We start from the raw sequence: 12,337 nt of genomic DNA, 5'->3' as shown, positions 1-12,337 counted from the left end.
TTGTAAACGACTTCACTTACAGTCGTTTACAAAGACATGATAGCAAAAAGCATTACCAAATAATTGTAAATAAAAGTAAGCTATAGTTACAGTTACTTTACTATGATACATAGAAAACATACTGTAAAATGATCTTGAAATATTATGCAGTCTCATCAATCAAACTACCAAACAGTAAAAAGGTCAATTACATCAGAATTTTAATATAACTTGATAATAATGAGGATTGCATTATGATAATATTGGTTACTGAAAGTTTAAGATAAGACTTTATTAATCCCAAAGGGACAATCCAGAGGCTACCAAATATGAAGTCATTAACATTTGCTCCCACTTTTATTTAAGCAAAATTTTGAATGCATGATTTTTACGTATAAGTATAATATAAGTAATTCTACAATGCGATATTTGTGCTTGATTCAAAAATCTGAGTACTTCTTCCACCACTTTTATCGGTTGAATATATATTATTCATCTACAATCAATATCATTAAGGATCCTCTTTGATCATAAGAGGATGTGTAGAGAGTGAAGTCACGTTTATTTTTAGTTTAATTTCTGTGGAAGTGTAATGCATTCACTTAAATAAATTTTTTTCTTAATGAACAAGATAATTATGTTGTTAATTCAGAAGAAAATGATTTTATTTATTTTAAAAAATAAAACAAAATAAACTTCCTGCTCTGCAAAAAAAAAAAAAAAGAGCAGATTTTTTTTTCCTTAAGTGAATGCATTACGTTTCCGTAGCAATAACTAGTCGATGCTTTTAATTTGAAAGCTAGACTGGTCACATCCGGCTTTGTTTCAGTCTCTTAGCTCAACTTGGCGTAACTCTGACGTCACCTGTTTACTGCCTTCCAATCGAACGCACGTTGTACACGTGACCGACCACTGTGGGCGGGCTCGTACTCGTCTTGTTCTCGTGCACGTGTACAGCCCACCAACTCCTCCTCACATTCGTCAAAAGACCCACCAGCTGCTTGCAGGTATCATGACTACAGTTGTTTAAATAAAGTCTTAATGTGAAAGTAAAACAGTCACTGCAGCTGTTAGGTTAATGTAGCTGAGTAAAAAACTACTGTGTTCTGTAGGGTAGAAATACTGAAGTATCAATAATGGTGTTCATAGTAACGTTGGTTCTAATGTTAACAATAAATGTGTTGATTACATACATGCAATATTGTAGCCTGCACTGTGCAATTGATTTCAGTAAACAGCCTTGCAATAACCAAAGTGAACTACTAACTCATTTGCTTTATTTTGAGACGAGCACATTATCTATAGGCATGGATGGAGTATTGCATGGACCCAGGGGCCCGAGGTCAGCAAGGGACCCCCTGGGCCAGAGCATCTGTATTAGGTAACTATCAATACTTCTTGTTTGAAAGTCACAGAGCTCAGTTAAAAGGCAAAAAACAACCACAAAATTCAGAACAGCTACAAAGAGACTCAAAATGACCACAAAGAGAAGAAACATTATCCCAAAGAGAGGTAAAACAACCACAAAGAGACACAAAACAACTACAATGAGACACAGAATAACCACAAAGAAACATTAAATGACTACAATGAGACAAAATGACCACAAAGAGACGTAAAACAATCCCTAAGAGGAGGAAAACGACTACAAAGAGACAAGCCCGTAAACCAGACCAAGCCGCAAGCTCGTGTTTATTCGCATTCGCAGATGGGTCTGACTACCTCTCCCATTGAGAAAGATTTCCATCTGTCCTGAGTCAACAATAAGTTTTTTTTGTTGATTTGGGGTTTTCTGGACTCATTCCTGCAGCACTCTATATAAAAGAGAAAAGGAGTGACAGAGAAAGTGCACACATAAACAATTGTGCATTAAGTATTGATGGCCGGCAAAGTTGAAACCAAACCTTCGCCTGGCAGTACCAACATTATTAAGTACAATAATTTTTAGTGTCATTATTACAACTAAAAATGGCAACCAGTTTTGATGAAAAAACTGTCGATCTGTGTGGACTTGCGTGCTCAGTGGTCACAGTGGAGAATTGCAACTCTATATTAAATTCATGGCTAATCGTGTGGCAGTGAACAGAATATTAGAAAAACAGGCTCTTTTTTAATTTACTTTGAAGGTTTTCATGAGAAATGTTACTGTTGCAGTTTCTACCTTGACAGAGGTGCCTATTTATACCTATTGCCTATTTATGCATCCACCAGATAGGAGCAACATTAGCATTCTTAGGAGTGGTGTCTCTGGCTAGGCCCAGTTTATACCTCTTATGTATTAAATTCATGTCACAGTGGTAACCATTGGTGTCTCAAAAAACAATTAACCAGTGATGTTTGAAAAAGCCAGGCAGTCATTCAAAAACACTTCCTGTTTCTCTGAAAGATATTCCTGAGACTCTTCCAGCTATCTGGATAAACAAGTATTACTTCCCCTGAATGATAAAAAAAAAAGATTTTTAACTTGTTTCTTGTTGCTACATACTCAACTATCTTCACCAATCAGCTGCAAACTTTGCTTGCTTGTTTTTGTTTTTATAAAATATTGATTATAATGACTTTAATTCAAGTGCAATTTACTAGCATGATTATTAAATATAACGAGTAATCAGCAGTGGTAGTTAGTCTTTTAATTATGTATACGTTGACTGAGCGTTCACTGCCCTCCACTGGTCACAGTAAGGAACTTCATCAAAAAAAACATGTCAGCATTTTCACAATAATATTACATAATATTACAATAATAAAATTACGGAAAACAGTACTACTATCTGACACGAAGTGTGCCAGAGTGTCTTTGATTGTCGTATTATGGCGTTAAAAAATACATAAACCAAAGCACATATACTACGATATGATTGGCTCGCTCTCCATATGGCGTCTCCTCGGGGGGAGGTGCTTACCGTAAGCAGGAAGTGTGACGTAACATTTGTTTTGGAAGAACGAAGCAGTGACACCAGCGACGGAAGAATGGAGCAAAACGTTGAAGATTACAAGGTATTGCCCACTTTTTACAATAATTTACCGACAGTATTTGAATTTTTGAATGGTGATAACTTTCTCCACATTTCGTTTGTGGTATTTTGTGTGGAACTACTTGAGCTTGTCAGTGGTAGCTGACGTTAACACTTCAAGCTAGCTGTCGTTTCTCTACGGTTGCCTATAGTGTGAACTCGTAAAAATAAATCTGACAGTTACATGTTGTCATCTGGCTGATATGTAAAATGTCGGACTCTGTTGTATAGCTAGCCAGTAGCTGTGTGTACAACCATACAGATACGATAGTTTGCTAACTATGTCAGTCAATACTAGTTCATCATAGCAGAGTCTACTAAGTTTTTCTATTGTTTCTGGCCGAGTAACCTGATAGACCACACACGCTGAAATCATGTGATGTCTCTGTCATTTAATAGCTCTGTTGTGTAACCTGATTTATCTGCCATAACTAAGAGTTACTCTTGACCCCTGGACATATTATTCGGTTGTATCTGATCTGTATTGTTACTGTTTATGCAGTAAAGTTAAGGCAATCTGACGAATTAGGTAGAAGTTAATTATAATTAGGTAGGCATATAACCTAATTATAACAAAGGCCAGCGTTACCCGAAAAGGCTAATATTCATCTATTGTCCGTAGCAAGATTTTAAAAAGCCTAAAATTAGTTAGGTCATATATCCTAAAATTCATGGCACACAATTGACTAATACTGTACACATCCACCAACCAAACAATGTCACAACATATTACAGAGTAGTTAACAAAAATCCATACTAAATAAGATAAGAAAAAAACAGACAACAGCAGCAGAGAAGGGCAGCTAGCATAATGTTAATATGTTTGATTGTTAACAAAGCATTAACTGTTTTTCTTTGTCATATATTATACTAGACTGAATACTGTATATTTGGATATTAGAATATTTGTCAGACAAGACAAGCAATTTGAACGTGTCATCTATGCTGCTCCCATAACCAGAATTAGGCACAGAAGTGAGGTATTGCCTTATGTAAGCTTACTTTTTACGACTTTACCTTTATGTGGCATTTCTTCCCCCACAGCTGATATTTGAGAAGGAAGGGGTGTACCTCCACACAAATGCCAAGAGAAGTAACCAGGACACCACCATCCCAGGGTTTATCCGTATTGTGGAGCGGGTAAGTCAATATGTCTGAGTCAAGCCTGGTACAAAGAGAGAAATCAGGAAAGCACTGGAATTAGTAACCATGTCTTTGTTTTAGGCTGGGGTGCCAGCTCTAGAGTGGAGCCCACTGGAGGATGAGGGTCGCAATGCCCCTGCTGTACTGTACTCCAAAAAGGTGAGTAACCACGTGTTTGCTACACATGAAAGGGACAAAATATATTAGGGAGTATATTTCTGACTCAAATTTAATTACCATCAATTATTTTTTTAATAATTAGGATGGAGAAGGGGGAGAGGAGGATACAAACTTTGACCCTGGTTATGAGCCAGACTGGGCAGTTATCAGCACCGTGAAAAAAGATCGAGAACATGTCCCAGTCAAAGAGTCAGGTACAGTTTACACTTCTTTCACTTCTGTCATGTTAAGAAAGCGTACAACTAAATATCCCTTATTTCACCTGCAGGTCAGTGGTCGTTCTCTCTGCCTCTCTCAGAGCTGTACTCTCTTCGGAGGGCCCGGTTCTCTTTGGGTCGAAACTTTCTAGTGTTGACTAGTAGAGGGGGGCACCCATTGCCTCCTCTGCACTTCCACAGAGGAGGAACCAGAGAACTTCTTAGGGCTCTGCATCGTTACATCATCCTGGACCAGTAAGTATTTTTACTGTATGCCCCAGCGGCAGTTAGTGTGTTAGAATTCATCTCAGCTCTTTAAACAGCTGATGTATAGTTTCAGAGTTGCTTACATCTTTGTTGACACATCACATGAGTGGAAAAAATATCACATGGCTCCTGTTGTTATCATCAGGTCACCAGTTGACGGGCGGCTGTTTCTTGCCTACCCGCATGACTCAGGTGCTCTGTCTCAGTCCTTTGATAAGCTGCAGCTCCTTGATGACGGAGGCTCGGATCTTGTCTCGGTAAATTATTATTTATTTACTTTTTTTTATCTGTATTTAAAAAAGGAAACAAGAGAAGGTAGAATATGATATGTCTAAAGGGACAAAAATGTTGTCAATATAAGGTTATACATAATGATAATAAACTGCATGATAGCACACATTGATCATAAAATAATTCTGGGTTCATAAGCTTGTTGATCAATACTGATTAACTGGTCAAAGTCACGCTCCAGCCCATCCTTTGTTTAAACATTTACAGCTTAATCATTGAAGATCCCAACCTCCCCTCACATTCGCATTATAAAGCATGGCCAGTGTCACAGCACATGACAGAAATGTCTCTCTGTCAAGTCAAAAACACAGTGGAAGTAGATGAACTCCGTCAAGATTGCTGCAATTCCCATTAAAAGTAAAACACCTCTGCTTCTCTTCCTCTTTGTAATTCTGGTTTCTTTTTCGAACAGAGATTCATCCAGGACCCCTATGCCACTACATTCGGTGGATTCTCCAAAGTCACAAATTTCTTCAGAGCGGCCATACGGCCTCCAGATTCCTCCATCCACTCGCGCACATCTCAGGATCCTAATTTGCCCCCCCAGTCTGATGAAGAACCTGGATTTGAACTCATCACCTGTGTAAGAGAAAGACACTAAAAGAACTATTTAACTATTTAAGGTAGAAATCAGTGTATAATGCATAGAGATTACAGATGGTTAAACAGGTAAAAAGAGGCATAAGAATCAGAGCATTAATTAGTTGTTTATGTTTATTTATGTCTTTCCATCAAGGGGGTAGAGCTTGGTCCCAGACCAGATGTAACTAGGGGACAACCTCTGGACAAGTGGGAGGAGTTTCTGGACCCTGAGGGGCGCGTGAAGAACCCAGAAAAAATCAAAGAGTTCGTGTTCAGAGGGGTAAGACTATAAATACAGTGACAGTATATTTATCTCTAGTCTGGAAGAAACTTCCTTTTTATGTCCTTTAACCAGATTCACATTTTTTGATGCCATTCCTGTCTCTTCCAGGGCATTGTGCCATCACTAAGGAAGGAGGTTTGGAAGTTCCTCCTGGGCTTTTACCCATGGAACAGTACTGCTAAAGAGCGGGAGAACATTCTGCGGGTCAAAACGTTAGTGTTTTCATTACTTAGTGTCTTTTTGATGGTTTGACATTTTAGAAAGTACTTCTATTTTTAGATTGGCACATTTTCCCAAAATGTCCGACTGTTCCTCCAAGTTAGTGAAACCACTTTAATGCCCCTCTGTGTCTGCAGGGATGAGTATTTCAGAATGAAGGTGCAGTGGAAGTCGGTCAGTGAAGAGCAGGAGATGAGGAACTCTCTCCTCAGAGGCTACAGAAGCCTGATAGGTCAGCTCTGCAATCTGTCAAAAAAACAGAAAATCTGTTCATCACTGAATCCATCAGCTGCCAGAGAGAGCTGCGACTGACGCTCAAGTTGAACTGTCTTTGTTCTTTTGTGACAGAGAGAGATGTCAGCAGGACAGACAGACACAATACGTTCTTCTCTGGGAACGACAATCCAGGACTGACTCTGCTTCATGATGTGCTGATGACGTACTGCATGTACAACTTTGATCTCGGTATGTTTTTTTGTTTTTGTTTTTTAATAAATTGCTGGCAAACAGAGGTACACTACAGCTACATCTTCAGTGTCAGACCGAAGTGCTTTATTGGTTAGACTGGTCTGTATGAGAACGAAGTCTTAACAATTCACCATGCATGCCATTTAGCACTGAAGAGCCAGACAAGAAGAGATCTGATGACAAACTCTGTACTGGTCATTGCTTAATAATTCTTAAAAAAACATAATGAGTGCCAGTGAGAAGCAGAAGCCAGAGTGTACAGCCTTCAATGGTCAAACATAACTTAGGATGATTAGAAGATGATTAGCAAATATAGAACAGAACAAGAAAATAATCTTTATATGAATTTTCACTCATGCATGATGCATTGTATAATAATAGTGTTGTTAAAGTTTATTTATATTGCATTTATCAAAGCTGGAGATTTGAAAGTGCTTTATGAGAAATAAAGAAGAATGTATTTCCTATGTAAGTACATAGAGCAACCTGCAGACTGTGGCTCCAACTTAGTTATTGTCATCATCAGTTAAAGTGTCAGCTATTTTCATGATTAATCATTAGTATGTTGAATGTCAAAAAATACATCCCAGCAAGAAAGGTGACATCCTCAAATGTTTTGATTTGTGTGACCAACATCTAAAATCAAAAGATATTCAAGCTGCAATGATAAATGACAATAAGCACAGATAATTCTTACATTTGAGAGGCTGCAACAAGAGACTGTTTGGCATTTTTTCACTGTCTTTGCTTGAAAAAGGATGATTAATCAATTATTGAAATAGTTGCTGTTTATTTGTCTGTTGATCATCTAATCAACTGCAGGCACACACAAGTGGATAAATAGACACACAAATAAATAGACAAATTTACCCAATTTAAAAAAGGGTAAAAAAAAAAAAAGTGCTTCTGCTAAAATAAAGTGATTTAAAATAGGTAATGACGGAGCATCAGTTCATCAGGCAGGTTGCTCCAGAGCTGAGGTTCCCTGACAGCAAAAGCGTGATCTCCTTTAGTCTTACACATTAACATTGGAACAGGTTCCTATCGGACAACCTCAGACTGTGTGGAGGCAGTGCACAGTAATTCAGAGATGTAGTCTGAGGCCAGGCCACGCAGTGCTTTAAATACACACATAGACAATATGTTGCACTAAAGACCTGTGATCTATGATATGATTTGCTTATCTCAAGAACCGTGTCCCTCTGAAACCTCTATTTGTTTCCTCTTCCATCCCTCAAGGCTATGTGCAGGGGATGAGCGATCTCCTTTCTCCGCTCCTGTTCATCACCCAGAACGAGGTGGAGTCCTTCTGGTGTCTGACGGGCTTCATGGAGCTGCTGGTTAGTAGAAATGTAGAAATGTCTCTCTGTCTCAGGAATTTTGGTTGTCCCTTTACTTATGTCCGTCAGAGGAGATTCTTACCTGTACAGCTGTGTTACTTTAACCTTATTGTTTGTGTGTCAGTGATGACTTGATCAGCAGTTCAAGTTGAAATTAAAACAGAAAGCACACATTGTTACTGCGGTTTGGATCTCTTTCAGGTTTCACACTCAGTGGCTCATATAAATAGCAGTATATTTTGAAAAGTTAAGACATTTGATCCATTTGACCATTACAGTCTTACTGGTGACTAACAGACCGCTGCTGTTTTCCTCTCTGCAGCACCAGAACTTTGAAGAGTCTCAGGAGGCCATGAAGCAGCAGCTCCTTCAGCTCAGTATTCTGCTGAAGGCTCTGGACCCGGAGCTGTGTGACTTCCTGGGTTAGTCAGCTAATATTCATCCACTCAGACTGGATTCGACTAAAATAAACCCTAACTAGCCCTGAGGCACAGCTGGGTGCTTGTAGCAAAAGTCATAAGGATAATGCAGAGAAAAGTAGGGCAGAAACAAGAATAAAGCAAACGAGAGGCTGTTCTACATAATGCAACCTCTGGATTATACATTACAATCTATTAGTTATGTAGAAAAGTATCTGCTGATGGGGTGCACACCAGGTAGACATGCATGACAATGTATGCTAAATGAGAGAAAGAGACTAACTCATGCATTTGAAGTTAGGAATACATGGCAGTAAAAAATGTGTGTAACTCTTGATGTTACTCATTTGCAAGGAGCTCATTCTTCTTTTGTTTCTAATTTGGAAAAAAAAAAAAAAAAATTTTGTCTGTCAGACTCTCAGGACAGCGGCTCACTTTGCTTCTGTTTCCGCTGGTTGCTCATCTGGTTCAAGAGAGAGTTTCCCTTCGAGGACATCCTCATTCTGTGGGAGGTGAGTGCACAAAAGCTGCTTGTGCTAATATACATGAGTATTTTTATAATGCTAAAACAACTAAAGCACAGTCAGTGAGAGAAACAGTCAGGCTCACTTCACTACTTTAAACCTGGATGATGTTAAACTTCATATTAGCCTATGACGAATAACATAATTTCATGTTAAAAATATGACATTTATTCAGATGTATTCTTGATTTAAAAAAAAAAAAAAAAAAAAAGTAAATATTATTGCAACTCTTTTTAAATACACGTGAACATCTACACATAATGCCGATCAGCACCGGTCTGTGGTGACATTTCTGTTCTGTAGTGACATGTTTTACATCAACCAGAGTTTGCCAGAGCTGAAGAGGGTGTTCTGTTGTCTATATATAATTATAAACATATCTGGAGGCTCAGTTAAGCACCAGTCAGACACCTGCATTATTTCTCAGATTAAGTGTCCCCCGAGCAGCACAGTGCAACAAGCTAAAAGTTCCTAGATGAAATATGTGGGTAGGAACCTTCAGCATGTTGCACTGTGTCGCTCGGGGGACACTTCAAAAGTCCCGGAAACAGTGTGCAACCGTCTGTTGGGTGCTTGTGTTGAGCCTCCAGATATGTTTATGTACATAAAGACAACAGAGCATGATGTTAGAGAGAGCAACCATTGAGACGGAGACAGAGGAGGCTACACCAACTAGGAGCCTATGATGGAAAAAACCCAGGAAGTGTCCAAGAAAGGTTTCTGACGCTCCAGATGAAAAAGAAACTCTGTGTTCAGACCAAGGGTTAAGTTCTAAGAAAGAATGATCGGTGGTGAGGGCAAACATGGACTCCCATTGGTGTGGCTTTCTCTTGTTGGAGAGCTCTGAAAGAAGATCCTGGAACTGTGGAAAGTTCTGTTTTCAACAGTGTTTGTGTAATTACTCTCACTGCCAGAGGGGGGAGATAAAAGTTCCACCCTGTGGGTTTAAATGCAACATGTCTGAGGAAAAATCTAATTTGCTCTGGAAACATACAGTACTGTCGTGTACGTGATAGTATGTAACAGTGTATGTTATATAGCAGAATGAGTTTACAACAGCAGTTGTTTTGTAACAACCTGTTTTCTTCCTCAGGTCCTGTGGACTCGTCTTCCATGTGACAACTTCCACCTGCTGATCGCCTGCTCGATCCTTCAGTCCCAGAGAGGAGAGCTGATTGGCTCAGACCACGACTTCAACACTATTCTGAAGGTGCGTGCTGCTCGTGTGTTATATCATGACTACCTTTGTCTGTCAACAAACACATTTTCATCGGTGGAATCATTTCTTTACTGTGACTGATCTGCAGCACATTAACGAGTTGACGATGAAGTTGGACCTGCAGAGCGTTCTACGCGGAGCAGAGGCAATCTACCTGCAGCTGATTCAGTGCAAGGTAACGAGTGCTTCATGTGTTGATGGACACCTTGAAAATCTAGACCAGTGATTTCTGACTCCACGAGGGATCAAAACATAAATCTGACACGAGAGCCACAACCATAAGAAAGAAATGGATTTCTGTTGTGCCAAATTCTGTTGACTTCTTCTAACATATCTCTAATATTTTTTTTTCATGTGTCTGTGTATGTATGTGCATTATTTCCTTATTTGTTATGCATGGTATGTTTTTTGTTTTTGTTTTTTTAATTCTGGAAAATGTTAATGGGAAATTGCATTTTGTGTCTTTCTAAAAGGTATAACTGATGTTTCATATTTAGATTTTATGCATCTACTCAATAATAATCAGTCACATCTATATGAATATCTGTGATTGGCTCAATTCTTCTTTAGTGCTGTTATACCTATTTTTCTGGATTCATCCATTTGTTATTGCAGTGACTAAAATCCAATCCAGGGTTTGTAGTTTTTTCCCACTTAATAATCCTCTAGCAGTGATCATTTTAATATTCATAGACCCTTTAAGAGTTTTTATTTTTTGCATATTTTCTAGTGTTTTATAAGTAGATCAGCTGCACTTCAGACATTAAGTCAGGAAAAATGAGGGAGATTTATAAATGCATCGCTTTATAGGAATATAGAAAAATGTGTTTCTGTGTATATTTTTCCACATAGTTAAACCAACTACAAACAATGCTAACATAAAAAAGATCTAACAACCTCTCCTACCTTCTTCTTCCCCCCTCTTCACTCCCCCTCCTCCTCTGCCCTCCCCAGGAGCTCCCCCTCAAGGTGCAGCAGGTTCTGGGTCTCTACGTCCCCTCCAGCTCTGAGGAGGCCAGCCCTGACTCCCAGGCCAGCGAGACGCAGCGCCTCCTCAGCCAATCCCAGGCCGGAGCTGCCTCCTCTTATGCAGCGTGTGGTTCGTCTTATCCTTAAATCTGTGGGTCAGCCGGTGGACTGACACTCAGTGAGAGATGTGTGGAAGATATTTGTATATGAAAATATATATATACTGATACTGACTGTATGTGATCCTATATGAAGGGATGAAGACTGTTTGGTGAAGACTTTGTTACTAAAGTGTCAGAGGCAGGGGGCGCTGTTGAAGTATTTTTCTTTTAATGTACCCATGAATGTTACAATCCAACATGTTTAAACACTATAGCTGTAATTGCAGTGCTTTTTCTTTATCATTGTTGTCCTCTTCCTTCTCCATGACAGCTTGTCGCTTGTTTACATGTCCTCTGTCTCTGCCGTCCTCTCTACTCTCCATCGTCCTTTTGATGCTGCTGTTTTACCTTTTCACAAGTTATTTTATAAGTGTTTTCATCTCTGCTTTGTCACTTTTGTCTCAGTGTACTCTCAGAGTATTATGTTGAGTTCGATTTAGATTTCCCTGCCGTCCCCTCACCACTGTTGTTCCCTGAAAAGGGAAGAAGATGAAAGATAAACTCACTGGCAGCACCGTGTTAGTACTGTACGATGCCATTCCAGTCCTATGCAAAGTTTTTGCATGCCTTATAGTTTTCACATGCGGTGTGGTAATATTTAAAGCCTTGTAATTATATGTATAATGTCATACCATTTTCATCTGCTGATTATTACCAAATAAATGGTTGCATCTTAACGAAGCAGAGTATTCAAACACATTCTTTTCCTTATTTTCTTTTTACTTACCAGTCTGTCTCTCTCAGGTCTGTTCACAGCCAGGACTTTGAGATTTTGTGTTAATAAAAAAAACATATGATAAACATGAAATAAAATTCCAAACCTTTTTGTCTTGTGGCCCTGCACAAATGCATGGTTTTCATTTGAATATTTGTCTGAGGCCCAAACAGGAAAAATTATCCAATATTTTACAAAAAAAAAGCAAAGATTAGAGAAACGCCTAAAGAATAAATACATATGTAGCAATGTTTTTATTTTTTTCTTCTTCTTTCCTGTCTAATTGATAATGTCGCGACCCCTCAGATTTATGTTGTGACCCTTTGGAGGGACCAGACCCCTAGGCTGGGAACCTCTAGAGCAAATT

At 38.9% G+C, this 12,337-nt stretch overlaps 1 protein-coding gene across 1 annotated transcript; it reads left to right on the top strand.

Moving 5' to 3' along the window:
• The first annotated feature begins 2,896 nt into the window (after positions 1 to 2,896).
• tbc1d17 (TBC1 domain family member 17) lies at positions 2,897 to 11,954 on the top strand. Its single transcript, XM_022739510.1, has 17 exons — positions 2,897 to 2,976; positions 4,038 to 4,133; positions 4,218 to 4,295; positions 4,399 to 4,510; positions 4,585 to 4,768; positions 4,926 to 5,037; positions 5,484 to 5,654; positions 5,808 to 5,933; positions 6,045 to 6,148; positions 6,293 to 6,387; positions 6,504 to 6,620; positions 7,863 to 7,963; positions 8,286 to 8,385; positions 8,797 to 8,894; positions 10,000 to 10,116; positions 10,214 to 10,300; positions 11,080 to 11,954. Exons 1-17 carry the CDS (start codon positions 2,950 to 2,952, stop codon positions 11,239 to 11,241), a joined length of 1,887 nt encoding a protein of 628 aa, XP_022595231.1. The 5' UTR covers positions 2,897 to 2,949; the 3' UTR covers positions 11,242 to 11,954.
• Positions 11,955 to 12,337: the final 383 nt, after the last annotated feature.

The sequence above is a fragment of the Seriola dumerili genome, unplaced genomic scaffold (assembly GCF_002260705.1).
Source record: "Seriola dumerili isolate Sdu_G_001 unplaced genomic scaffold, Sdu_1.0 BDQW01000044.1, whole genome shotgun sequence".
Classification (NCBI taxonomy): Eukaryota; Metazoa; Chordata; class Actinopteri; order Carangiformes; family Carangidae; genus Seriola; species Seriola dumerili.
Note: the sequence above shows the minus strand (reverse complement) of the source record. Positions and strands in the feature narration are given on the sequence as shown.